Source organism: Lepisosteus platostomus, chromosome 6 (assembly GCF_059453375.1).
Source record: "Lepisosteus platostomus isolate fLepPlt1 chromosome 6, fLepPlt1.hap1, whole genome shotgun sequence".
In the NCBI taxonomy this organism is placed as follows: Eukaryota; Metazoa; Chordata; class Actinopteri; order Semionotiformes; family Lepisosteidae; genus Lepisosteus; species Lepisosteus platostomus.
The window spans coordinates 12,470,191-12,492,447 of record NC_142616.1 but is presented as its reverse complement, the minus strand read 5'-3'; the positions used below and the strand labels follow the sequence as shown (position 1 = coordinate 12,492,447).

Sequence of the window (22,257 nt, the reverse complement as noted above, 5' to 3'; positions counted from 1 at the left end):
TCGTCAGTAACACCTTGTCTAACTCTCTCTGATCTCTGACCCGCCTCTCTCTCACACTCGTCAGTAACACCTTGTCTAACACTCTCTGATCTCTGACCTGTCTCTCTCTCACACTCGTCAGTAACACCTTGTCTAACTCTCTCTGATCTCTGACCCGTCTCTCTCACACTCGTCAGTAACACCTTGTCTAACACTCTCTGATCTCTGACCCGTCTCTCTCTCTCACACTCGTCAGCAACATCTTGTCTAACACTCTCTGATCTCTAGCCTGTCTCTCTCACTGTTGTTTTAACCTGTCTCTCTCCTCTTTCTGCCTGTCTCTCTCTCCCTCTTACTTTCCCTGACTCTTTCGAATCCGCCGGTGCTTTGTGGGTCCCCGAGCTGCCCTGGAGGGGTTCTTGTCGAGGGGTCTCCCCTCCCGCCCCCCCGTTCCTAACCCGTCTGTCTCTCTCTGCCTGCGCAGCACTGTGCTGAGAACGGCGCCGTGACGAGGCTGGACGACGGGCTGCCCGACTTCTACACCAAGAGGGTCCTGCCCGACAGGTGGGGGCCTCGCTCGAACCCGGAGCCCCGAACCTCAAGCCACAAGTCCAGCCTGATCCCTGAACCCTGAACCCCAAGCCCTGAACCTCAAGCCACAAGTCCAGCCTGATCCCTGAACCCTGAACCCCAAGCCCTGAACCTCAAGCCACAAGTCCAGCCTGATCCCTGATCCCTGAACCCCAAGCCCTGAACCTCAAGCCACAAGTCCAGCCTGATCCCTGAACCCTGAACCTCAAGCCACAAGTCCAGCCTGATCCCTGAACCCTGAACCTCAAGCCACAAGTCCAGCCTGATCCCTGAACCCTGAACCTCAAGCCACAAGTCCAGCCTGATCCCTGAACCCTGAACCCCAAGCCACAAGTCCAGCCTGATCCCTGAACCCTGAACCCCAAGCCACAAGTCCAGCCTGATCCCTAAACCCTGAGCCTCAAGCCACAAGTCCAGCCTGATCCCTGAACCCTGAACCCCGAGCCCTGAGTCCAGGCTGAACCCTGAACCCTGAACCCTGAGTCCATTCCAAACCCCGAACCCCAAGCCCTGAGTCCAGTCTGACCCCAATCCCAGGCCTGCTATACTGTACAGTACAAGTCGATGGGAAACCTCACAGCGCTGAATATCATCGACACCGCGACACCGCAATGAAGCCGAGCGTTTCCGGGCAGCACCCAGTCAATCAATAATCAATACCGCGGGAGCCAGCCCCCACTCGACGCTCGGCCAGAGAACGCACCCGAATTAACCCCCTGTCTCCCTCTGTCCGCCTGTCCCCCTGGCAGCCAGCTCTCCGCTCTGCACCAGTCCCAGTCGCTGCGCTCGCACAGGAAGAAGAGGCGCACCATGCTGTCCATCTTCGGCTTCCGCCGGAACCGCAACCCCCCTGCGGCCAATCAGGACGCGGAGTCCGGGGCAGGGGGAGGGGCCTGTGGGGAAGAGTGCCGCACAGCGCCCCCTAGGTACGGCTCGGGGAACGACTGGGCTCCCTTTCCATCTGTTTCTCCAGGGAGGCTCTCCAATTGAAGTTTCAAATCAATCGACATGTGTGGACCTGTGTCTTGTCTGTGTGGACCTGTCTCGCCTGTCTCAGCGCTGTGTGCATGGTCTTGTCTGTGTGGACCTGTCTCGCCTGTCTCAGCGCTGTGTGCATGGTCTTGTCTGTGTGGTCCTGTCTCACTTGTCTCAGCGCTGTGTGCAGTGTCTTGTCTGTGTGGACCTGTCTCGCCTGTCTCAGTGCTGTGTGCAGTGTCTTGTCTGTGTGGACCTGTCTCACCTGTCTCAGCGCTGTGTGCATGGTCTTGTCTGTGTGGACCTGTCTCACCTGTCTCAGCGCTGTGTGCATGGTCTTGTCTGTGTGGACCTGTCTCACCTGTCTCAGCGCTGTGTGCATGGTCTTGTCTGTGTGGACCTGTCTCACCTGTCTCAGCGCTGTGTGCATGGTCTTGTCTGTGTGGACCTGTCCCAGCACTGTGTGCAGTGTCTTGTCTGTGTGGACCTGTCTCACCTGTCTCAGCACTGTGTGCATGGTCTTGTCTGTGTGGACCTGTCTCACCTGTCTCAGCGCTGTGTGCAGTGTCTTGTCTGTGTGGACCTGTCCCAGCACTGTGTGCAGTGTCTTGTCTGTGTGGACCTGTCTCACCTGTCTCAGCGCTGTGTGCAGTGTCTTGTCTGTGTGGACCTGTCCCAGCACTGTGTGCAGTGTCTTGTCTGTGTGGACCTGTCTCACCTGTCTCAGCGCTGTGTGCAGTGTCTTGTCTGTGTGGACCTGTCTCACCTGTCTCAGCGCTGTGTGCAGTGTCATGTCTGTGTGGACCTGTCTCACCTGTCTCAGCGCTGTGTGCAGTGTCTTGTCTGTGTGGACCTGTCTCACCTGTCTCAGCGCTGTGTGCAGTGTCTTGTCTGTGTGGACCTGTCTTGCCTGTCTCAGCGCTGTGTGCAGTGTCTTGTCTGTGTGGACCTGTCCCAGCACTGTGTGCAGTGTCTTGTCTGTGTGGACCTGTCTCACCTGTCCCAGCACTGTGTGCAGTGTCTTGTCTGTGCGTACCTGTGTGTAGTGTCTGTGTAGAGTCTGACACACATCCCTCCTCTCTCTCTCTCTCTCGTCTTCAGTCACCCGGAGGGTTTGTACTCCCTGCTGCAGCCCCCAGGGAATGCTGGGAAGGCCGAGTCCTCCAGCCAGGACACCCGGAGCCCAGGGGCTGATGGGAAGAAGGTGCACTCTCCGGGGGACGGGGCGGGAGGCCTGGTGGAGGCGCGGCCGGTGCAGGGGGTGCCCCTCCCGGGCATGGGCCTGGGCAAGCCGATGAGCCTGGCAGCCAAGCAGGTGCAGTCCAAGGTGCGAGGCGGGCCAGCGCCGGGCGGGCACCAGGGGGCGCTGTGGGGCTGCCGCTGCATCTCTCAGGTCTCTCTCTCCCTCTTTCAGAAACCCGAGTCTGGAGTGGAGAGGCAGACCGACAGACGGGCCGCAGAGAGCAAACTGACAGACAGACGGGCTGCAGACAGCAGGCAGGCAGGCAGGGAGACAGACAGACAGGCTGCGCAGAGCAGGGAGACAGACAGACAGGCTGCGCAGGGCAGGGAGACAGACAGACAGGCTGCGCAGGGCAGGGAGACAGACAGACAGGCTGCGCAGAGCAGGGAGACAGACAGACAGGCTGCGCAGGGCAGGCAGGCAGACAGGGAGACAGACAGACAGCCTGCGCAGGGCAGGCAGGCAGACAGGGAGACAGACAGACAGCCTGCGCAGGGCAGGCAGGCAGACAGGGAGGTGGAGAGACGGGCCTCGGACGACCGCGGGACGTCTCCAGGCTCGGAGGTCCCAGCCCAGCCTGTGAAACCGGAGCCGCCGCCCCAGTCCAGCAAACCCAGCCTGGCCGGCCTGAGGCAGAGACACCTGCTGGAGAGCTCGGGTACTGCGCCCCCCTGCGCCTGTTTGTCCCACAGCCCCAGCTGTCTCAGTGAGCCTGGTGTTAGTGTCATGGCTGCTGACCCTCGGCTCTGGGTTCCACTCTGGAACACTGTACGTGTGGAGTTTGCATGTTTCCCCAGTTCCCACCCACCTTTCAAAGGCCTGGGCCGGGCTGCATGGGCCCCCAGGGTTGTTGATGTGTGCGGAGATGTTGGAGCCCGTCTGTGCGTTAGAGATCTCATGATAAGACGAAGACGCTGCTCATGGGCTCCTCTCTCTCTCTCTCGCACTCCAGGCCCACCATCGCTGGAGGAGGAAGAGGAGGAGGAAGAGCGCGAGCCAGCCAGAGGAGAGCAGAGGGAGAGAGGAGGAGGAGGAGGGGAGAGAGACAGGGGCAATGAAAGACAGAGACAGCGTCCTTCTGTCCCGAGCAAGGTGTGTGCAGACAGGTCTCTGTGGGCCTGAGACAGTGTGTGTGTGTGTGTGTCTGTCACTGTGCTCCTGTGTCAGTGTGTGTGTGTGTGTGAGTGTGTGTGTGTGTGTGAGTGTGTGTGCTTGTCCCTCTGTCCTGAGCAAGGTGTGTGCAGACAGGTCTCTGTGGGCCTGAGACAGTGTGTGTGAGTGTGTGTGCCTGAGACAGTGTGTGTGAGTGTGTGTGTCTGTCACTGTGCTCCTGTGTGTGTGTGAGTGTGTGTGTCTGTCACTGTGCTCCTGTGTCAGTGTGTGTGTGTCAGTGTGTGCTTGTCCCTCTGTCCCGAGCAAGGTGTGTGCAGACAGGTCTCTGTGTGCCTGAGACAGTGTGTGTGAGTGTGTGTGAGTGTGTGTGAGTGTGTGTGAGTGTGTGTGCTTGTCCCTCTGTCCCGAGCAAGGTGTGTGCAGACAGGTCTCTGTGTGCCTGAGACAGTGAGCCAGCAAGTGTGTCTAGCAGTGTGTCTAGCAGTGTGTGTGTCAGTGTGTGTGTCAGTGTGTGTCTTGTGGTGTGTGTCAGTGTGCTCCTGTGTCAGTGTGTGTGTTGTAGTGTGTGTCAGTGTGTGTCTTGTGGTCTGTGTGTGTCTTGTGGTCTGTGTGTTAGTGTTCACACTCAGCTCAGTTCCTCCTGTGACGTTTCACTCCTGTTCTCAGCAGCCAGAGAACCAGCAGAACAGCTCCCTCAGGTCTCCAGACCTGCCCCCTCCTGTGACCCCTGACCCTGACCTGCCTTCCTCTGTGACCTCACCGCCAGAGGGAGCCAATGAGAGAAGGGCACCGCCCCCTGTCCCGCCTGCCTCTGTGAAGCCTGTGTTTGGACAGGCTGACACTGCTGTCACTCAAGGTAACTGACACACACAAACAGTTGTGGGGAGAAAATGAAAAAAAACAAGTGAGTAAAGGAAAGGAATATTTTATTATTTATAATCAAGTTAGTTGCACTTCCACTGCTGTGCCTGTAAAGTGTGAGGGGGCGCTGTTGTTCACTGACGGTGACTGTGGCTGTTGTGCAGCTGACGAGGTGGTCCGAAACTCTGCTCCAATCAAACCGCAGAGAACCAGGAAAGCCCTGTCCTGTGATACAGGTACTGTCTGTCTGTCTGTCTGTCTGTCTGTCTGCCTTTGTGTCTGTCTGCCTTTGTGTCTGTCTGCCTTTGTGTCTGTCTGCCTTCGTGTCTGCCTGTATGTCTCTGTGTCTCTGTGTCTGTCTGTCTTTGTGTCTGTCTGCCTTCGTGTCCGCCTGTATGTCTCTGTGTCTCTGTGTCTGTCTGTCTTTGTGTCTGTCTGCCTTCGTGTCCGCCTGTATGTCTCTGTGTCTCTGTATCTGTCTGTCTTTGTGTCTGTCTGCCTTCGTGTCCGCCTGTATGTCTCTGTGTCTCTGTGTCTGTCTGTCTTTGTGTCTGTCTGCCTTCGTGTCCGCCTGTATGTCTCTGTGTCTCTGTATCTGTCTGTCTTTGTGTCTGTCTGCCTTCGTGTCCGCCTGTATGTCTCTGTGTCTCTGTGTCTGTCTGTCTTTGTGTCTGTCTGCCTTCGTGTCCGCCTGTATGTCTCTGTGTCTCTGTATCTGTCTGTCTTTGTGTCTGTCTGCCTTCGTGTCTGCCTGTATGTCTCTGTGTCTCTGTGTCTGTCTGTCTTTGTGTCTGTCTGCCTTCGTGTCCGCCTGTATGTCTCTGTGTCTCTGTATCTGTCTGTCTTTGTGTCTGTCTGCCTTCGTGTCTGCCTGTATGTCTCTGTGTCTCTGTGTCTGTCTGTCTTTGTGTCTGTCTGCCTTCGTGTCCGCCTGTATGTCTCTGTGTCTCTGTGTCTGCCTGTCTGTCTTTGTGTCTCTGTGTCTGCCTGTCTGTCTCTCTGTCTGTCTGTCTTTGTGTCTCTGTGTCTGCCTGTCTGTCTCTGTGTCTGCTTGTCTGTTTGTCGGCCTGTGTGTGTGTTACTGTCTCTGTGTGTCACCCTCTTGGCCCGTCTGTCTTGTTCACTCATGGGGCCCATCCTGTCGGTCTTAATCAGGCAGTGAGAAGGACAGCCCCAGCCCTCAAGAGAGGTCCTCGGAGAAGAAGCCCCCTGTGAAGAAGCCCAGAATCCCCCTGAACGCCCGAGTCAAGTCCCTGGACTGTCCCGAGAGAGGTCTGACTGCCCGAATGTGTGACAGACCTCCTGTCTGTCTGCCTGGCCAACTGTTGGTCTCAGTGCCAATGCTGCTTTTCCCTCTGCTGACTGCCTGTGTGTCTCTCGGCATGTCCATCTTTCTGTCTGACTTCCTGTCTCACTGATGGACGTGCCTGTCTGTCTGTCACATCACCTGTCTGCCTGTCCATCTGCCTGATTGCCCGTCTCACCCCCGGCGTGCCTGTCTGTCTGTCTGTCTGACTGCCCGTCTCACCCCCAGCATGCCTGTCTGTCTGTCTGACTGCCCGTCTCTGCCCCGGTGTGCCTGTCTGTCTGTCTGACTTCCCGTCCCTCCGCCGGCGTCCCTGTCTGTCTGTCTGACTGCCCGTCTCACCACCGGCATGCCTGTCTGTCTGACTGCCCGTCTCACCCCCGGCGTGCCTGTCTGTCTGACTGCCCGTCTCACCACCGGCATGCCTGTCTGTCTGACTGCCCGTCTCACCCCCGGCGTGCCTGACTGTCTGACTGCCCGTCTCTCCGCCGGCGTCCCTATCTGTCTGTCTGACTGCCCGTCTCACCACCGGCATGCCTGTCTGTCTGACTGCCCGTCTCACCCCCGGCGTGCCTGTCTGTCTGTCTGCCCGTCTCACCCCCGGCGTGCCTGTCTGTCTGACTGCCTGTCTCACCCCCGGCGTGCCTGTCTGTCTGTCTGACCGCCCGCCTTCTGTTCCTTCTCTCGGTGGTCTCTAGGCGATGGGAACGCAGTGCCCGGCAACAGCGAGACGTCGTGACAACAGCAGTGGGAAACCATGGGAAACCAAGAATGGGGTCGCCATGACAACGGTTGTCTCAGAAACGTTCTTGGTGACTGTTTGCAGCTCTGGAACCTTTCCATGTGCCTCCTCCAGGGGCAGTGTGTGTGTGTGTGTGTGTAATCCTGAGGAGAGCAGCGTCAGCCTACACGTTGTACAGAACATACAAACTGCTGAGGTTCAAGGCGGCTGTGTGGATAAACCCCAACAGGGCCCCGCAGGGTGGAGGTGAGGGGGTCGGTTACCTGTCGGCCCAGGGAGACAGACGCACAGACACCAGCTGCTGAACCATCCTGCCATTCCACCAGACAACACCAGAGGGCAGTGTGGTGTTACAAGTACACATAATCATCACAGCCATTCAGAGCCTGGAATTATTATTATTATTATTATTATTATTATTATTATTATTACTATTATTATGACTATTATTATGACTATTATTATTATTACAACTGCTGCTGTAAAGTGCTGGACGGCTGAGATTTGCTTGGGCCGCGTACCTCTGACAAGCGATGTAAATATTGAGACGTATCGCTGAGCTCCGCGCTGACCTGTCCTGACTGCGCCCTTGTGATTATTGAGACTCACGCTGTCGCACATGGCTTTACTGTGTCACTGACCCACAGCAGCCTCGCTGGCTGTCCGTTGACATCCGGTTCACCCCCCTGTCCTCCTCGTCTTTCTTTCTCGATGCAAGTGTAATATATTTTGTAAGAGATGAATAAATGCGCAGTTATTCCCCATGAGAAGGTTGTCCCTCATTCGGGCCGCTGCTGGGTTGGTCGTACAGACAGAGTGTCGTTCAGACACCCGCAGGCCGACGACACGGGTCATAGATGAGAAGAGCCGCTCGGGGCTGCTAGGTGCTAATTGATTGAGCAGCTTGTTCCACACTCCTGCCACCCTCTGTATAAAGTAGAGCCTCCTAGAGGATCTCATCCTGCCGTTTCTTGTGAAAAACCAGGGTATTGGCATCAACAACATGCCTGGGCAGCTTGTTCCACACCCCCACCACCCTCTGTGTAAAGAATTAAAGAATATATTTAAACTGTAACACCAACAGACACACTGAGGAGATCCCAGATGGACAGAGACACACTGACAGAGACACTGAGGAGATCCCAGATGGACAGAGACACACACACACACATGAGATCCCAGATGGACAGAGACACACTGACAGACACACACAGGAGATCCCAGATGGACAGAGACACACTGACAGAGACACTGAGGAGATCCCAGATGGACAGAGACACACACATGAGATCCCAGATGGACAGAGACACACTGACAGACACACACAGGAGATCCCAGATGGACAGAGACTCACTGACAGAGACACCGAGGAGATCCCAGATGGACAGAGACACACACAGGAGATCCCAGATGGACAGAGACACCGTGATCAAGGTATGGAGTTTTTAACACCCAGGGGTTCATGTTTCGAGCTCCTCCTCTCACTCGCTGAGAGGATCTACATCACAGTCCAGCTGCCATCTGCTGACAGACTGGGGCACCTGGGAGAAGGAAGGGCTAAAAGCATAAGCATGTATATATTACCTATTGTGTCAGCTCATTGACTAAAGCATAATGAATTCCAGTCACGTCTGTTCTATTAGGATTGTAATTAAACACTTAAATTTAGCTAATCTAAAATATGCCATTACCACAAATTTCCACCAGGGGGCGCAAATTACCTCAAATGTTTTCGTTCCTGTTTCTGTTTTCTCTTTCCAATCCACTCTCTTCTGTGTTGTAAAGTCTGGGGAACTTGTGAGTATGTCAGTGTACTGTCACTCAGTGTGTCAATTAACTCACTGTGTCAGTGTACTGTCACTCAGTGTGTCAGTGTACTCACTGTGTCAGTGTACTGTCACTCAGTGTGTCAATTCACTCACTGTGTCAGTGTACTGTCACTCAGTGTGTCAATTCACTCACTGTGTCAGTGTACTGTCACTCAGTGTGTCAGTGTACTCACTGTGTCAGTGTACTGTCGCTCAGTGTGTCAGTGTACTCACTGTGTCAGTGTACTGTCGCTCAGTGTGTCAGTGTACTCACTGTGTCAGTGTACTGTCACTCAGTGTGTCAGTGTACTCACTGTGTCAGTGTACTGTCGCTCAGTGTGTCAGTGTACTCACTGTGTCAGTGTACTGTCGCTCAGTGTGTCAATTCACTCACTGTGTCAGTGTACTGTCGCTCACTGTGTCAGTGTACTCACTGTGTCCGTGTACTGTCACTCAGTGTGTCAGTGTACTCACTGTGTTAGTGTACTGTCGCTCAGTGTGTCAGTGTACTCACTGTGTCAGTGTACTGTCACTCACTGTGTCAGTGTACTGTCACTCAGTGTGTCAGTGTACTGTCACTCAGTGTGTCAGTGTACTCACTGTGTCAGTGTACTGTCACTCAGTGTGTCAGTGTACTCACTGTGTCAGTGTACTGTCACTCACTGTGTCAGTTCATGCACTGTTTCAGTGTACTGTCACTCAGTGTGTCAGTGTACTGTCACTCAGTGAGTCAGTGAACTCACTGTGTCAGTGTACTGTTACTCAGTGTGTCAGTGTACTCAGTGTGTCAGTGTACTCAGTGTGTCAGTGTACTGTCACTCAGTGTGTCAATTCACTCACTGTGTCAGTGTACTGTCGCTCACTGTGTCAGTGTACTCACTGTGTCAGTGTACTGTCACTCAGTGTGTCAATTCACTCACTGTGTCAGTGTACTGTCGCTCAGTGTGTCAGTGTACTCACTGTGTCAGTGTACTGTCGCTCAGTGTGTCAGTGTACTGTCACTCACTGTGTCAGTGTACTGTCGCTCACTGTGTCAGTGTACTCACTGTGTCAGTGTACTGTCACTCAGTGTGTCAGTGTACTCACTGTGTCAGTGTACTGTCGCTCACTGTGTCAGTGTACTCACTGTGTCAGTGTACTGTCGCTCAGTGTGTCAGTGTACTCACTGTGTCAGTGTACTGTCACTCAGTGTGTCAGTGTACTCACTGTGTCAGTGTACTGTCACTCACTGTGTCAGTGTACTGTCACTCAGTGTGTCAGTGTACTCAGTGTGTCAGTGTACTGTCACTCAGTGTGTCAGTGTACTCACTGTGTCAGTGTACTGTCACTCACTGTGTCAGTGTACTGTCACTCAGTGTGTCAGTGTACTCACTGTGTCAGTGTACTGTCACTCAGTGTGTCAGTTCATGCACTGTTTCAGTGTACTGTCACTCAGTGTGTCAGTGTACTGTCATTCAGTGAGTCAGTGAACTCACTGTGTCAGTGTACTGTTACTCAGTGTGTCAGTGTACTCAGTGTGTCAGTGTACTGTCACTCAATGTGTCAGTGTACTCAGTGTGTCAGTGTACTGTCACTTAGTGTGTCAGTTCAATTACTGTGTCACACAGTGTGTAAGTTCAGTTACTGTGACTGTATGTTTCAATTCAGTCAGTGTGTCAGTTCAATTACTGTGTCACACAGCGTGTCAGTTCAGTTAGTGTGTCAGTTCAGTTACTCTGTCAGTGTCTGTCCATGTATCCTCTGTGTGTCAGTGCAGTCAGTGTGTCAGTCAGTGTCTGTCCATGTATCCTGTGTGTGTCAGTGCAGTCAGTGTGTCAGTGTCTGTCCATGCATCCTCTGTGTGTCAGTCAGTGTCTGTCCATGTATCCTCTGTGTGTCAGTGTCAGTGTCTGTCCATGTATCCTCTGTGTGTCAGTCAGTGTCTGTCCATGTATCCTCTGTGTGTCAGTCAGTGTCTGTCCATGTATCCTCTGTGTGTCAGTGTCAGTGTCTGTCCATGTATCCTCTGTGTGTCAGTCAGTGTCTGTCCATGTATCCTCTGTGTGTCAGTGTCAGTGTCTGTCCATGTATCCTCTGTGTGTCAGTCAGTGTCTGTCCATGTATCCTCTGTGTGTCAGTCAGTGTCTGTCCATGTATCCTCTGTGTGTCAGTCAGTGTCTGTCCATGTATCCTCTGTGTGTCAGTGTCAGTGTCTGTCCATGTATCCTCTGTGTGTCAGTCAGTGTCTGTCCATGTATCCTCTGTGTGTCAGTCAGTGTCTGTCCATGTATCCTCTGTGTGTCAGTGTCAGTGTCTGTCCATGTATCCTCTGTGTGTCAGTGTGTCAGTGTCTGTCCATGTATCCTCTGTGTGTCAGTGTCTGTCCATGTATCCTCTGTGTGTCAGTCAGTGTCTGTCCATGTATCCTCTGTGTGTCAGTGTCAGTGTCTGTCCATGTATCCTCTGTGTGTCAGTCAGTGTCTGTCCATGTATCCTCTGTGTGTCAGTCAGTGTCTGTCCATGTATCCTCTGTGTGTCAGTGTCAGTGTCTGTCCATGTATCCTCTGTGTGTCAGTGTCAGTGTCTGTCCATGTATCCTCTGTGTGTCAGTGTCAGTGTCTGTCCATGTATCCTCTGTGTGTCAGTCAGTGTCTGTCCATGTATCCTCTGTGTGTCAGTGTGTCAGTGTCTGTCCATGTATCCTCTGTGTGTCAGTGTCAGTGTCTGTCCATGTATCCTCTGTGTGTCAGTGTCAGTGTCTGTCCATGTATCCTCTGTGTGTCAGTGTGTCAGTGTCTGTCCATGTATCCTCTGTGTGTCAGTCAGTGTCTGTCCATGTATCCTCTGTGTGTCAGTGTGTCAGTGTCTGTCCATGTATCCTCTGTGTGTCAGTCAGTGTCTGTCCATGTATCCTCTGTGTGTCAGTGTCAGTGTCTGTCCATGTATCCTCTGTGTGTCAGTGTCAGTGTCTGTCCATGTATCCTCTGTGTGTCAGTCAGTGTCTGTCCATGTATCCTCTGTGTGTCAGTGTCAGTGTCTGTCCATGTATCCTCTGTGTGTCAGTCAGTGTCTGTCCATGTATCCTCTGTGTGTCAGTGTCAGTGTCTGTCCATGTATCCTCTGTGTGTCAGTGTCAGTGTCTGTCCATGTATCCTCTGTGTGTCAGTGTCAGTGTTTGTCCATGTATCCTCTTTGTGTCAGTCAGTGTCTGTCCATGTATCCTCTGTGTGTCAGTGTCAGTGTCTGTCCATGTATCCTCTGTGTGTCAGTCAGTGTCTGTCCATGTATCCTCTGTGTGTCAGTGTCAGTGTCTGTCCATGTATCCTCTGTGTGTCAGTGTCAGTGTCTGTCCATGTATCCTCTGTGTGTCAGTCAGTGTCTGTCCATGTATCCTCTGTGTGTCAGTCAGTGTCTGTCCATGTATCCTCTGTGTGTCAGTCAGTGTCTGTCCATGTATCCTCTGTGTGTCAGTGTCAGTGTCTGTCCATGTATCCTCTGTGTGTCAGTGTCAGTGTCTGTCCATGTATCCTCTGTGTGTCAGTGTCAGTGTTTGTCCATGTATCCTCTGTGTGTCAGTCAGTGTCTGTCCATGTATCCTCTGTGTGTCAGTGTGTCAGTGTCTGTCCATGTATCCTCTGTGTGTCAGTGTCAGTGTCTGTCCATGTATCCTCTGTGTGTCAGTGTCAGTGTCTGTCCATGTATCCTCTGTGTGTCAGTCAGTGTCTGTCCATGTATCCTCTGTGTGTCAGTGTGTCAGTGTCTGTCCATGTATCCTCTGTGTGTCAGTCAGTGTCTGTCCATGTATCCTCTGTGTGTCAGTGTCAGTGTCTGTCCATGTATCCTCTGTGTGTCAGTGTCAGTGTCTGTCCATGTATCCTCTGTGTGTCAGTGTCAGTGTCTGTCCATGTATCCTCTGTGTGTCAGTGTCAGTGTCTGTCCATGTATCCTGTGTGTGTCAGTGTGTCAGTGTCTGTCCATGTATCCTCTGTGTGTCAGTGTCAGTGTCTGTCCATGTATCCTCTGTGTGTCAGTGTGTCAGTGTCTGTCCATGTATCCTCTGTGTGTCAGTCAGTGTCTGTCCATGTATCCTCTGTGTGTCAGTCAGTGTCTGTCCATGTATCCTCTGTGTGTCAGTGATGCAGAGTGGCAGGAGGACTGCCTCTCTCTCCTCCAGAGGGGACACTCTGGAGCCCCAGGGGGTCAGCTGTTCTGAAAGGGAGAGGAGACAAGCTGTAAACCTGCGTCTTGGCGTTCGAAGAGTTAAACTCAGAGTCCCGCAGGTAACCATGGAAATGGAACTTTATCCTTGGCGATGCTGGGAATGAAGAGAAAGTGAGAGAGATTAAGAAAGAGAGGTGAGGGGATAGAGAGAGAGTTAATACCATACAGAAGGGGTGTGTGTGTGTGTGTGTGTGTGTGTGTGTGTGTGTGTGTGTGTGTGTGTGTGTGTGTGTGCTCTCTGCAATTTTAAGAACCAGACTGTCAGTAAATCACTTTAATCCCTTCAAACACTAACTCCCTGTCTCCAGTCAGTGTGTCTGTATGAACCCCTCTCTCTCAGTGCAGTGTTAATGTACTGGAGTGTCCAGTCAGTGTGTCTGTATGAACCCCTCTCTCTCAGTGCAGTGTTAATGTACTGGAGTGTCCAGTCAGTCAGTGTGTCTGTATGAACCCCTCTCTCTCAGTGCAGTGTTAATGTACTGGAGTGTCCAGTCAGTCAGTGTGTCTGTATGAACCCCTCTCTCTCAGTGCAGTGTTAATGTACTGGAGTGTCCAGTCAGTGTGTCTGTATGAACCCCTCTCTCTCAGTGCAGTGTTAATGTACTGGAGTGTCCAGTCAGTCAGTGTGTCTGTATGAACCCCTCTCTCTCAGTGCAGTGTTAATGTACTGGAGTGTCCAGTTAGTCAGTGTGTCTGTATGAACCCCTCTCTCTCAGTGCAGTGTTAATGTACTGGAGTGTCCAGTCAGTCAGTGTGTCTGTATGAACCCCTCTCTCCCAGTGCAGTGTTAATGTACTGGAGTGTCCAGTCAGTCAGTGTGTCTGTATGAACCCCTGTCTCTCAGTGCAGTGTTAATGTACTGGAGTGTCCAGTCAGTCATTATTGTACTTTGCTCTGAGGGACTGAGAGTCAGACCCACTCATATTTGGGAGCACACACAGTTGCTTACAGTTCACCACAGATTAACCCACTCTAAGGGACACAGAGAGGGGGGCAGTTTTAACATTTAGCCCCTGTGTCCAATGATGTAATATCTGTGACTGTATAACTGCTGATCTGAGAGGGACAGAGAGGAAGGGGCAGAGGATGGGAGGGATGAGAGAGGCAGAGAGGTGAGAGATTAGAGAGAGAGGTGTGAGATTAGAGAGAGAGGTGTGAGATTAGAGAGAGAGGTGTGAGATTAGAGAGAGGTGTGAGATTAGAGAGAGGTGTGAGATTAAAGAGAGAGAGGTGAGAGAGAGGTGAGAGATTAGATAGAGAGGTGTGAGATTAGAGAGAGAGGTGTGAGATTAGAGAGAGAGAGGTGTGAGATTAGAGAGAGAGAGGTGAGAGATTAGAGAGAGAGGAGAGAGGTGAGAGATTAGAGAGAGAGGTGAGAGAGGAGAGAGATTAGAGAGAGAGGTGTGAGATTAGAGAGAGAGGTGAGAGAGGTGAGAGATTAGAGAGAGAGAGGAGAGAGAGGTGTGAGATTAGAGAGAGAGAGGTGAGAGATTAGAGAGAGAGGAGAGAGGTGAGAGATTAGAGAGAGAGGAGAGAGGTGAGAGATTAGAGAGAGAGGTGGGAGATTAGAGAGAGAGAGGTGAGAGATTAAAGAGAGAGAGAGGAGAGAGGTGAGAGATTAGAGAGAGGTGAGAGAGAGAGGAGAGAGGTGAGAGATTAGAGAGAGAGGAGAGAGAGAGAGGTGAGAGATTAGAGAGAGAGGTGGGAGATTAGAGAGAGAGAGGTGAGAGATTAGAGATAGAGGTGTGAGATTAGAGAGAGAGGTGAGAGATTAGAGAGAGAGAGGTGAGAGATTAGAGAGAGAGGTGAGAGATTAGAGAGAGAGGTGTGAGATTAGAGAGAGAGAGGAGAGATTAGAGAGAGAGAGGTGAGAGATTAGAGAGAGAGGTGAGAGATTAGAGATAGAGGTGAGAGAGGAGAGAGAGAGGAGAGAGATTAGAGAGAGAGGTGTGAGATTAGAGAGAGAGGTGAGAGATTAGAGAGAGAGAGGTGTGAGATTAGAGAGAGAGAGGTGAGATTAGAGAGAGAGGTGAGAGATTAGAGAGAGAGAGGTGTGAGATTAGAGAGAGAGGTGAGAGATTAGAGATAGAGGTGAGAGAGGAGAGAAAGAGGAGAGAGATTAGAGAGAGAGAGGTGTGAGATTAGAGAGAGAGGTGTGAGATTAGAGATAGAGGAGAGAGAGAGAGGAGAGAGAGGTGAGAGATTAGAGAGAGAGAGGTGAGAGATAGAGAGAGAGAGGAGAGAGAGAGAGGTGAGAGATTAGAGAGAGAGGTGTGAGATTAGAGAGAGAGAGGTGAGATAGAGAGAGAGAGGAGAGAGAGAGGTGAGAGATTAGAGAGAGAGAGGAGAGAGAGGTGAGAGATTAGAGAGAGAGAGGTGAGAGATTAGAGAGAGAGGAGAGCATGGAGAGAGAGAGGAAAGAGGGAGGAGAGGAGGGGAGGATTAAGTGAGCGAGAGGAGGGGGAGAGAGAGAAGCAGGAGAGAGGGAGGAGTAGATCTGTTCCTCTCAGTACAGTCTTCCCCAGTCCTTGAGCGACTGCGGCGTGGAGGAGAGATATCGCTTCGGTCTTCGCTCTTCACTCTTCGCTCTTCTTCATCCTTCCTCCTCCTCTGGACCTGGGCTCTTCACCGTCGGGACTGGACCTCTGCTCCTCTGGTGCGTCTCTCTGTCTCCTCACTCCTCTCTCCAGCTCTAGACACCCCCTTCTCCTGCATCTCCTTCTCTCTCCCATCCTCCGATCACACCGTCTCTCCATCTCTCTGCTCTCAACATTCGCCTTTCGCTACTTCAGTCTTCCTAGACGGATTGTCTTTTCTCCTCACACTCATCCTGTTGTTAATTCTGTCATTTCTCTGTCTTTGCTGTGTTAACCCCTCTCTCTCAGTGCAGTGTTAATGTACTGGAGTGTCCAGTCAGTCAGTGTGTCTGTATGAACCCCTCTCTCTCAGTGCAGTGTTAATGTACTGGAGTGTCCAGTCAGTCAGTGTGTCTGTATGAACCCCTCTCTCTCAGTGCAGTGTTAATGTACTGGAGTGTCCAGTCAGTCAGTGTGTCTGTATGAACCCCTCTCTCTCAGTGCAGTGTTAATGTACTGGAGTGTCCAGTCAGTCAGTGTGTCTGTATGAACCCCTCTCTCTCAGTGCAGTGTTAATGTACTGGAGTGTCCAGTCAGTCAGTGTGTCTGTATGAACCCCTCTCTCTCAGTGCAGTGTTAATGTACTGGAGTGTCCAGTCAGTGTGTCTGTATGAACCCCTCTCTCTCAGTGCAGTGTTAATGTACTGGAGTGTCCAGTCAGTGTGTCTGTATGAACCCCTCTCTCTCAGTGCAGTGTTAATGTACTGGAGTGTCCAGTCAGTCAGTGTGTCTGTATGAACCCCTCTCTCTCAGTGCAGTGTTAATGTACTGGAGTGTCCAGTCAGTCAGTGTGTCTGTATGAACCCCTCTCTCTCAGTGCAGTGTTCATGTACTGGAGTGTCCAGTCAGTGTGTCTGTATGAACCCCTCTCTCTCAGTGCAGTGTTAATGTACTGGAGTGTCCAGTCAGTCAGTGTGTCTGTATGAACCCCTCTCTCTCAGTGCAGTGTTAATGTACTGGAGTGTCCAGTCAGTCAGTGTGTCTGTATGAACCCCTCTCTCTCAGTGCAGTGTTCATGTACTGGAGTGTCCAGTCAGTCAGTGTGTCTGTATGAACCCCTCTCTCTCAGTGCAGTGTTAATGTACAGGAGTGTCCAGAGCTTATTGTCCCCAGCGATGGGTGCAGTATGTGGAATATTTTATCCTCATTAGAAACGAGATGCTCTGAGTCTCACTTGCTGTCTGCTTCTGGGATGTTGAGCTGGTGCCCATTGTTGATGTGAGGCTCTGTGTCAGGTTGACAGGTTGAGCTCTGCTGCGATTGGTTGGCCGTAGCAGGTAAGAAGCATGACTGACGGCAAGGACGGCCAATCACTGGACCTGGGCTTGTCGAGGGTGGAGCTTCGGGTGTCCTGCCAGTTCCTATTGGCCCGAGAGACGCTGGCGAAGCCTAACCCCTGCGTCATTGTGAAGGTGCAGAGCGACGGAGGCTGGGTGGAGGTGAGCCGCACCCTCTCAACCAAACTTGTGTCCCCCTCTCCTGCTCTGTGCGCTGTGAGAGAAGCCCCCCAACTCTCTCTCTCTGTCTCTCTGTGTGTGTGTGCGCCCCCAGGCCGGCCGGACGGAGGTGGTGCGCTCCAGCGTGTCCCCCCAGTTCTCTAGCGCCCTCTGCCTGCAGTACCTGTTCCAGGAGGTGCAGCCGCTGGAGCTGCAGGTGTTCGACGCCCAGGGGGACGTGGGCGCGGAGCCCCAGGTCCGCGAGGACGACCACCTGGGCACGGCGCAGTGCACGCTGGGACAGGTACCGCCAGCCCGCCGCCGCCGCCGCCGCCGGGCCGGGAGCCCCCCGCCCACGCCCTGACCCCCCTCTCTCTCCGCCTCTGTCCCAGGTGGTGTCTCAGAAGAGAGTCACCAGGCCCCTGCTCCTGAGGAACGGCAAGCCGGCAGGGAGGGCCCTCATGACGGTACGGGGGGGGGGGGGGGCTTCCTGAGCACAATCTCCTGTACAGCGGCAGGGGGCGGTAGTAGAGATCTCCCCCTGCTGGCAGACTGTGTGCACTGCGGTCAGGGGATTGTGGATTGTGGAGAGATCTCCCCCTGCTGGCAGACTGTGTGCACTGCGGTCAGGGGATTGTGGATTGTGGAGAGATCTCCCCCTGCTGGCAGACTGTGTGCACTGCGGTCAGGGGCTCAGGGATTGTGGATTGTGGAGAGATCTCCCCCTGCTGGCAGACTGTGTGCACTGCGGTCAGGGGCTCAGGGATTGTGGATTGTGGAGAGATCTCCCCCTGCTGGCAGACTGTGTGCACTGCGGTCAGGGGATTGTGGATTGTGGAGAGATCTCCCCCTGCTGGCAGACCGTGTGCACTGCGGTCAGGGGCTCAGGGATTGTGGATTGTGGAGAGATCTGCCCCTGCTGGCAGACTGTGTGCACTGCGGTCAGGGGATTGTGGATTGTGGAGAGATCTCCCCCTGCTGGCAGACCGTGTGCACTGCGGTCAGGGGCTCAGGGATTGTGGATTGTGGAGAGATCTGCCCCTGCTGGCAGACTGTGTGCACTGCGGTCAGGGGATTGTGGATTGTGGAGAGATCTCCCCCTGCTGGCAGACCGTGTGCACTGCGGTCAGGGGATTGTGGATTGTGGAGAGATCTCCCCCTGCTGGCAGACCGTGTGCACTGCGGTCAGGGGATTGTGGATTGTGGAGAGATCTCCCCCTGCTGGCAGACCGTGTGCACTGCGGTCAGGGGATTGTGGATTGTGTAGAGATCTCCCCCTGCTGGCAGACTGTGTGCACTGCGGTCAGGTGCTCAGGGATTGTGGAGAGATCTCCCCCTGCTGGCAGACTGTGTGCACTGCGGTCAGGGGCTCAGGGATTGTGGAGAGATCTCCCCCTGCTGGCAGACTGTGTGCACTGCGGTCAGGTGCTCAGGGATTGTGGAGAGATCTCCCCCTGCTGGCAGACTGTGTGCACTGCGGTCAGGTGCTCAGGGATTGTGGAGAGATCTCCCCCTGCTGGCAGACTGTGTGCACTGCGGTCAGGGGATTGTGGATTGTGGAGAGATCTCCTCCTGCTGGCAGACTGTGTGCACTGCGGTCAGGGGCTCAGGGATTGTGGATTGTGGAGAGATCTGCCCCTGCTGGCAGACCGCGTGCCGTGTTCAGATTGAAACAGGTTCTGTTGTCTGTCTGTCAGGTCACAGCTGAAGAGGTTTCCGGCACCAATGAGTTTGTGGAGCTGCAGTTCAGAGCCCTGAAACTGGACAACAAGGTGAGACAGAGAGACGGGTACAGAGAGAGGGGAAGGGAATGAGAGAGACAGGGAGGCATGGAGAGGGAGAGACAGGGGAAGAGACGTGGGGGGGAGAGACAGGGAGAGAGTAACTACACACCCACAGCTACTGAAACCAGGGACTGAACACAGCTGTGATACAGCGCTCAGTAACTACACACCCCCAGCTACTGAAACCAGGAACTGAACACAGCTCTGATACAGAGCTCAGTAACTACACACCCACAGCTACTGAAACCAGGAACTGAACACAGCTCTGATACAGAGCTCAGTAACTACACACCCACAGCTACTGAAACTAGGGACTGAACACAGCTCTGATACAGCGCTCAGTAACTTCACACCCACAGCTACTGAAACCAGGGACTGAACACAGCTGTGATACAGCGCTCAGTAACTACACACCCCCAGCTACTGAAACCAGGAACTGAACACAGCTCTGATACAGAGCTCAGTAACTACACACCCACAGCTACTGAAACCAGGAACTGAACACAGCTCTGATACAGAGCTCAGTAACTACACACCCACAGCTACTGAAACTAGGGACTGAACACAGCTGTGATACAGCGCTCAGTAACTTCACACCCACAGCTACTGAAACTAGGGACTGAACACAGCTGTGATACAGCGCTCAGTAACTTCACACCCACAGCTACTGAAACTAGGGACTGAACACAGCTGTGATACAGCGCTCAGTAACTTCACACCCACAGCTAATGAAACTAGTGGCTGAGCACAGCTGTGATACAGCGCTCAGTAACTTCACACCCACAGCTAATGAAACTAGTGGCTGAGCACAGCTGTGATACAGCGCTCAGTAACTACACACCCACAGCTACTGAAACTAGGGACTGAACACAGCTCTGATACAGCGCTCAGTAACTACACACCCACAGCTACTGAAACCAGGAACTGAACACAGCTGTGATACAGCGCTCAGTAACTACACACCCACAGCTACTGAAACCAGGAACTGAACACAGCTGTGATACAGCGCTCAGTAACTTCACACCCACAGCTACTGAAACTAGGGACTGAACACAGCTGTGATACAGAGCTCAGTAACTTCACACCCACAGCTAATGAAACTAGTGGCTGAGCACAGCTGTGATACAGCGCTCAGTAACTTCACACCCACAGCTACTGAAACCAGGGACTGAACACAGCTCTGATACAGCGCTCAGTAACTTCACACCCACAGCTACTGAAACTAGTGGCTGAGCACAGCTGGCACAATTAAGAAACAGATCTTATCTATAAAAGTGTGGACTCCCTCCCCCACGCAGGCACTTAAGAGCTGAAAACAGTTCAGCAGAAAAATCCAATTCTGCTCAGTTCAGTTACCGGCAGTAATGAGCCGCAGCCCCTCGCCAGCGGCCCTGAGAGTCCCGGAGCCAGATGGCGCCGCCGCTGACTCATCGGCCCTGTTAGCGCTCCGGTGGAGCCGCCGACGGCGACGGGGATGATGATGATGACGAGGGAGTGCTCCCTCTGCGGTCCGCTGTCTCCCTCCCTCCCTCTTCATCCGCCCTCCCCCTCCACAGGACCTCTTCAGCAAGTCCGATCCCTTCCTGGAGATCTACAAGCTGCACAGCGACCAGACCGAGCAGCTGGTGAAGCGCACAGAGGTGAGACAGCTCCAGGACAGGGGTGAGACAGGCGCACAGAGGTGAGACAGGCGCACAGAGGTGAGACAGCTCAAGGACTGAGATAAGACAGGCACACAGAGGCGAGACAGCTCAAGGATGGAGGTGAGACAGGCACACAGAGGTGAGACAGTTCAAGGACAGAGGTGACCGAGGTGCACAGAGGTGACACAGGTGCACAGAGGTGAGACAGCCCCAGGACAGAGGTGAGACAGGCGCACAGAGGTGAGACAGCTCCAGGACAGGGGTGAGACAGGCGCACAGAGGTGAGACAGCTCCAGGACAGGGGTGAGACAGGCGCACAGAGGTGAGACAGCTCCAGGACAGGGGTGAGACAGGCGCACAGAGGTGAGACAGCTCCAGGACAGAGGTGAGACAGGCGCACAGAGGTGAGACAGCTCCAGGACAGAGGTGAGACAGGCGCACAGAGGTGAGACAGCTCAAGGATGGAGGTGAGACAGGCACACAGAGGTGAGACAGTTCAAGGACAGAGGTGACACAGGTGCACAGAGGTGAGACAGCCCCAGGACAGAGGTGAGACAGGCGCACAGAGGTGAGACAGCTCCAGGACAGGGGTGAGACAGGCGCACAGAGGTGAGACAGCTCCAGGACAGGGGTGAGACAGGCGCACAGAGGTGAGACAGCTCCAGGACAGAGGTGAGACAGGCGCACAGAGGTGAGACAGCTCCAGGACAGAGGTGAGACAGGCGCACAGAGGTGAGACAGCTCAAGGATGGAGGTGAGACAGGCACACAGAGGTGAGACAGCTCAAGGACAGAGGTGAGACAGGGGAACAGAGATGAGACAGTTCAAGGACAGAGGTGACCGAGGTGCACAGAGGTGAGACAGGTGCACAGAGGTGAGACAGCTCCAGGACAGAGGTGACAGGCACACAGAGGTGAGAAAGGGGCACAGAGCTGAAACAGATTAAGGACAGAAGTGAGACAGGTGCACATAGGTGATACAGCTCAAGGACAGAGGTGAGACAGGTGCACAAAGGTGAGACAGCTCGAGGACAGAAATGAGACAGGGGCACAGAGGTGATACAGGTGCACAGAGGTGAGACAGCTCAAGGACAGAGGTGAGGCAGCTCAAGGACAGAGATGAGACAGGCGCACAGAGGTGAGACAGCTCAAGGACAGAGGTGAGACAGGCACACAGAAATTAGACAGCTCAAGCACAGAGGTGAGACAGCTCAAATACAGAGGTCACAGGTGCACAGAGGTGAGACAGCTCAAGCACAAAGGTGAGACAGCTCAAGGACAGAGGTCACAGGTGCACAGAGGTGAGACAGCTCAAGCACAAAGGTGAGACAGCTCAAGGACAGAGGTCACAGGTGCACAGAGGTGAGACAGCTTGACAGAGGTGAGACAGCTTAAGCACAGAGGTGAGACAGCTCAAGGACAGAGGTCACAGGTGCACAGAGATGAGACAGCTCAAGGACAGAGGTGAGACAGCTCAAGGACAGAGGTGAGACAGGCGCACAGAGGTGAGACAGCTCAAGGACAGGTGAGACAGCTCAAGGACAGAGGTCACAGGTGCACAGAGGTGAGACAGCTCAAGGACAGAGGTGAGACAGGCGCACAGAGGTGAGACAGCTCAAGGACAGGTGAGACAGCTCAAGGACAGAGGTCACAGGTGCACAGAGGTGAGACAGCTCAAGGACAGGTGAGACAGCTCAAGCACAGGGGTCGTGAGTCTCTCTCACTGTGTGGTGTTGGTTGCAGGTGGTGAAGAATGACCTCAGCCCACAGTGGGAGCCCTTCACTGTGTCCCTACACTCCCTCTGCAGTGGCGACCCCCAGAGGAGGCTGAGGGTACTGCGTCACAGAGAGACGGGAGGGGGCGTGGGGAGGGATCCAGAGATTCAGATCCCTTCCTGGAGATCCAGAGGGAGAGAGTGGGAGTGGGAGGGGAGAGAGAGG

The 22,257-nt window shown here is 53.6% G+C and overlaps 2 protein-coding genes across 10 annotated transcripts in view; both read left to right on the top strand.

Moving 5' to 3' along the window:
• carmil3 (capping protein regulator and myosin 1 linker 3) overlaps nucleotides 1-7,580 on the top strand; it is a 48,893-nt gene extending 41,313 nt beyond the window's left edge. The window contains exons 32-42 of one of the 7 annotated variants that reach the window (XM_088634327.1): nucleotides 464-543; nucleotides 1,320-1,496; nucleotides 2,647-2,872; nucleotides 2,960-3,070; nucleotides 3,191-3,270; nucleotides 3,301-3,446; nucleotides 3,741-3,880; nucleotides 4,568-4,757; nucleotides 4,927-4,998; nucleotides 5,918-6,034; nucleotides 6,767-7,580. In XM_088634327.1, the coding sequence (XP_088490453.1) occupies nucleotides 464-543; nucleotides 1,320-1,496; nucleotides 2,647-2,872; nucleotides 2,960-3,070; nucleotides 3,191-3,270; nucleotides 3,301-3,446; nucleotides 3,741-3,880; nucleotides 4,568-4,757; nucleotides 4,927-4,998; nucleotides 5,918-6,034; nucleotides 6,767-6,807 (1,380 nt within the window). In that variant the 3' untranslated portion in view covers nucleotides 6,808-7,580. Of the gene's footprint in view, nucleotides 1-463; nucleotides 544-1,319; nucleotides 1,497-2,646; nucleotides 2,873-2,959; nucleotides 3,447-3,740; nucleotides 3,881-4,567; nucleotides 4,758-4,926; nucleotides 4,999-5,917; nucleotides 6,035-6,766 lie in introns of all 7 variants that reach the window. The other 6 variants (XM_088634326.1, XM_088634325.1, XM_088634324.1 and 3 more) reach the window with 6 other exon arrangements.
• Nucleotides 7,581-14,817: 7,237 nt separating this feature from the next.
• Nucleotides 14,818-22,257, top strand: part of LOC148660395 (copine-6-like) — a 28,626-nt gene continuing 21,186 nt past the window's right edge. The window contains exons 1-7 of one of the 3 annotated variants that reach the window (XM_088634330.1): nucleotides 14,818-15,474; nucleotides 16,698-16,893; nucleotides 17,006-17,194; nucleotides 17,283-17,357; nucleotides 18,588-18,662; nucleotides 20,231-20,314; nucleotides 22,060-22,149. In XM_088634330.1, coding sequence (XP_088490456.1) covers nucleotides 16,741-16,893; nucleotides 17,006-17,194; nucleotides 17,283-17,357; nucleotides 18,588-18,662; nucleotides 20,231-20,314; nucleotides 22,060-22,149 — 666 coding nt within the window. In that variant the 5' untranslated portion in view covers nucleotides 14,818-15,474; nucleotides 16,698-16,740. Of the gene's footprint in view, nucleotides 15,475-16,689; nucleotides 16,894-17,005; nucleotides 17,195-17,282; nucleotides 17,358-18,587; nucleotides 18,663-20,230; nucleotides 20,315-22,059; nucleotides 22,150-22,257 lie in introns of all 3 variants that reach the window. The other 2 variants (XM_088634329.1, XM_088634332.1) reach the window with 2 other exon arrangements.